The sequence below is a fragment of the Oncorhynchus gorbuscha genome, unplaced genomic scaffold, assembly GCF_021184085.1.
Source record: "Oncorhynchus gorbuscha isolate QuinsamMale2020 ecotype Even-year unplaced genomic scaffold, OgorEven_v1.0 Un_scaffold_19190, whole genome shotgun sequence".
Lineage (NCBI taxonomy): Eukaryota > Metazoa > Chordata > Actinopteri > Salmoniformes > Salmonidae > Oncorhynchus > Oncorhynchus gorbuscha.
In genome coordinates this window covers 1-3,496 of record NW_025744975.1, presented here as the reverse complement: position 1 = coordinate 3,496, position 3,496 = coordinate 1, and the positions used below count along the sequence as shown (strand labels likewise).

The 3,496-nt window shown below is 44.5% G+C and overlaps 1 protein-coding gene across 1 annotated transcript; it reads left to right on the top strand.

Moving 5' to 3' along the window:
* The first annotated feature begins 2,090 nt into the window (after nt 1–2,090).
* Nucleotides 2,091–3,435, top strand: LOC124017351 (SUN domain-containing protein 1-like). Its single transcript, XM_046332603.1, is given in 1 exon segment — nt 2,091–3,435. A coding segment is annotated over 1 exon segment (993 nt). The 5' UTR covers nt 2,091–2,123; the 3' UTR covers nt 3,117–3,435.
* Nucleotides 3,436–3,496: the final 61 nt, after the last annotated feature.

Below are 3,496 nucleotides of genomic sequence, written 5' to 3'. Positions count from 1 at the left end.
GTTTAATACCTCCACATCTCTTAATGACAGCACTAGTAATTAGAGCGACTGCGTTTTTCTGTAGCCGCGAGTCAGAGGAAAACAAATAAAGGCGCTCAATATAGAACCCTTATTAGATGTCGTGTCCCTGAACAATTAAAGTGTTTCTACTAGAGATTCTGACTGAACTATCCAATGGGATGCCGCCGTTCACCGTGAGTTTAGGTGGTCTTGACTTTAGTGGTGGTTCCTTCCACGGCTGTTTTGTGATTTCTTTCCTTTTTTTCTTCCTCTCGTTTCTTTCAGTCTTGTTTAAGCCGGTCTTGTTTAAGCCAGTCTTGTTTAAACCGGTCTTGTTTAAGCCAGTCTTGTTTAAACCAGTCTTGTTTAAGCCAGTCTTGTTTAAACCAGTTTTGTTTAAGCCAGTCTTGTTTAAGCCTGTCTTGTTTAAGCCAGTCTTGTTTAAGCCTGTCTTGTTTAAGCCAGTCTTGTTTAAGCCTGTCTTGTTTAAGCCAGTCTTGTTTAAGCCAGTCTTGTTTAAGACAGTCTTGTTTAAGCCAGTCCTGCTTAATCCAGTCTTGTTTAAGCCAGTCTTGTTTAAGCCAGTCTTGTTTAAGCCTGTCTTGTTTAAGCCAGTCTTGTTTAAACCAGTCGTGTTTAAGCCAGTGGTGTTTAAGCCAGTCGTGTTTAAGCCAGTCTTGTTTAAGCCAGTCGTGTTTAAGCCAGTGGTGTTTAAGCCAGTCCTGCTTAATCCAGTCTTGTTTAAACCAGTCGTGTTTAAGCCAGTGGTGTTTAAGCCAGTCTTGTTTAAGCCAGTCTTGTTTAAACCAGTCGTGTTTAAGCCAGTGGTGTTTAAGCCAGTCGTGTTTAAGCCAGTCTTGTTTAAGCCAGTCCTGCTTAATCCAGTCTTGTTTAAGCCAGTCTTGTTTAAGCCAGTCTTGTTTAAGCCTGTCTTGTTTAAGACAGTCTTGTTTAAACCAGTCGTGTTTAAGCCAGTGGTGTTTAAGCCAGTCTTGTTTAAGCCAGTCTTGTTTAAGCCAGTGCGAACACACATAGAACCGTGCCGTAATTCTTTGGTTTTGGTTTGTGTTGGATTTCTATAGAAGGAGAACAGTGTTAGGTAAAGCTGTGTTAGGTTAAGCTGTGTTAGGTAAAGCTGTGTTAGGTAAAGCTGTGTTAGGTAACGCTGTGTTAGGTAAAGCTGTGTTAGGTAAAGCTGTGTTAGGTAAAGCTGTGGCGCCACTGAGGGTCTGTTGCCAGGTTTAGCTGTGATGTGCATTCTGAAACACAAACATTGTCTGACATTCGAAAAGGAATGGCAAGTGGATAGATACACTTTTAGGATTATAGCAGTGTGTCCACCACAATTGTCACAATTACATTGAAAAACAAGCATAATGTTGACAGCAAAAAATCATTCCTTAAAAAAATATATTGGGTAAATAAATTAGAGATTTGTAACTCACCATGTGTTAATTGCTTAACCTAACATTCTCTTTGAAATCACATCTATTTTAATTATCAAATCACTAACATCAAATTCAGAATTTAATTGAAACATTAATTGGCCTGAAACAAACTATGAACACACATTTTGAAGAGACAGGTTTCCTAGCATCTTAATTTAACGTAAACCTAATTAAGAAAATTGTGCATTACTTATCAATTAAACAAATCAATGTCAGTTTAGATTATTTGATCATTTTTTTACCGAATTATAATGTAACCTTGTGCCCTCTAAGAGACTTGAATGGGCTCATACACTATTTCCCCTCACCCCTTCCTGTAGTTATTCATCTATTTCCCCTCACCCCTTCCTGTAGTTATTCATCTATTTCCCCTCACCCCTTCCTGTAGTTATTCATCTATTTCCCCTCACCCCTTCCTGTAGTTATTCATCTATTTCCCCTCACCCCTTCCTGTAGTTATTCATCTATTTCCCCTCACCCCTTCCTGTAGTTATTCATCTATTTCCCCTCACCCCTTTCTGTAGTTATTCATCTATTTCCCCTCACCCCTTCCTGTAGTTATTCATCTATTTCCCCTCACGCCTTCCTGTAGTTATTCATCTATTTCCCTTCACCCCTTCCTGTAGTTATTCATCTACGCCAGTTCCTGCGCCAGTCAGTGAGTCCCATGATGCCATGCTGGCGGAGGTGCAACGGCTGGAGGCGGCACTGGGGAGCATTAGGCAGGACCTGCAGGGGGTGATGGGATGCCAGGGCATGGGGGACCGCTTGAACCATCTCCATGACATGGTGTCTGAGCAGGTGTCTGTTCAGGTGAGGCGAGAACTGCGGATCCTGTTCTACGGCAGTGAGCAGGCCGGAGATTCCGAACCCGGGGAGAAGGAACTCCCTGAGTCACTAATGCAGTGGCTCTCTGAGCGTTATGTGAGCGGGGCAGACCTGCAGGCCTCTCTGGCCTCCCTGGAGCTCAGCATCCTGCAGAACGTGAGCTTGCAGCTTGAGGAGAACAGGGCCAGGCAGGAGATGCTCAGCACTGAGACGGTCTCTCAGACCGTGATGCACACTGTTGGGGCCGGGATGTCCGAGGAGCATGTGCAGCTGATGGTGAAGAATGCTCTGAAACTCTACTCCCAGGATCGGACCGGCCTGGTGGACTACGCTCTGGAGTCTGGAGGTGGCAACATCCTGGGCACTCGCTGCTCTGAGACGTTTGAGACAAAGACTGCACTGATGAGTCTGTTCGGCCTCCCACTCTGGTACTTCTCACAGTCTCCTCGTGTGGTCATACAGCCCGACGTCCATCCAGGGAACTGCTGGGCGTTTCAGGGTTCCCATGGTTACCTGGTGATGCGTCTCTCCATGAGGATCGTGCCCTCTGCCTTCTCATTGGAGCACATCCCCAAAGACCTGTCGCCAACAGGCAACATCGACAGCGCCCCACGCCAGTTTAACGTCTATGGTCTGGATGATGAATACCAGGAGGAGGGTAAGCTACTTGGCAGCTATACCTACCAGGAGGATGGTGACGCGCTACAGACTTAACCCGTCACCGAGGAGAACGATAAAGCCTATCAGATCATAGAGGTTCGGGTGCTGTCCAACTGGGGACACACGGAGTACACCTGCCTCTACCGCATCAGAGTGCACGGTCAGCCCAGTATCAACTGATGGCACAGAGTAGACCACCCTGCCTACATTTGAATGTTCTGCAGATGACTGGAGGCATATTATGCAAAAAATTATTGGATGACAAACAGTGCTTTACTATTGGTCGAAAAATGTTTCAAGTACATTTTTCTCAGTCTATTTAGACATGAGCTATACGTATTCTGAGACCAAACTGGATTCTTGAGTGTTGAGCCCCTTCTCGCACATGGTTAAACCAGGTTTTAGCATGTTCTCTTACGAATAATGTAGACGTGTACATTTTGTCAATAGTATGTCATTTTAAGTCTACTAATGTCAAATGCTTTGAAAGATGTATATGCTGCATTTGTAAGTCGCTCTGGATAAGAGCGTCTGCTAAATGACTTAAATGTAAATGTAAA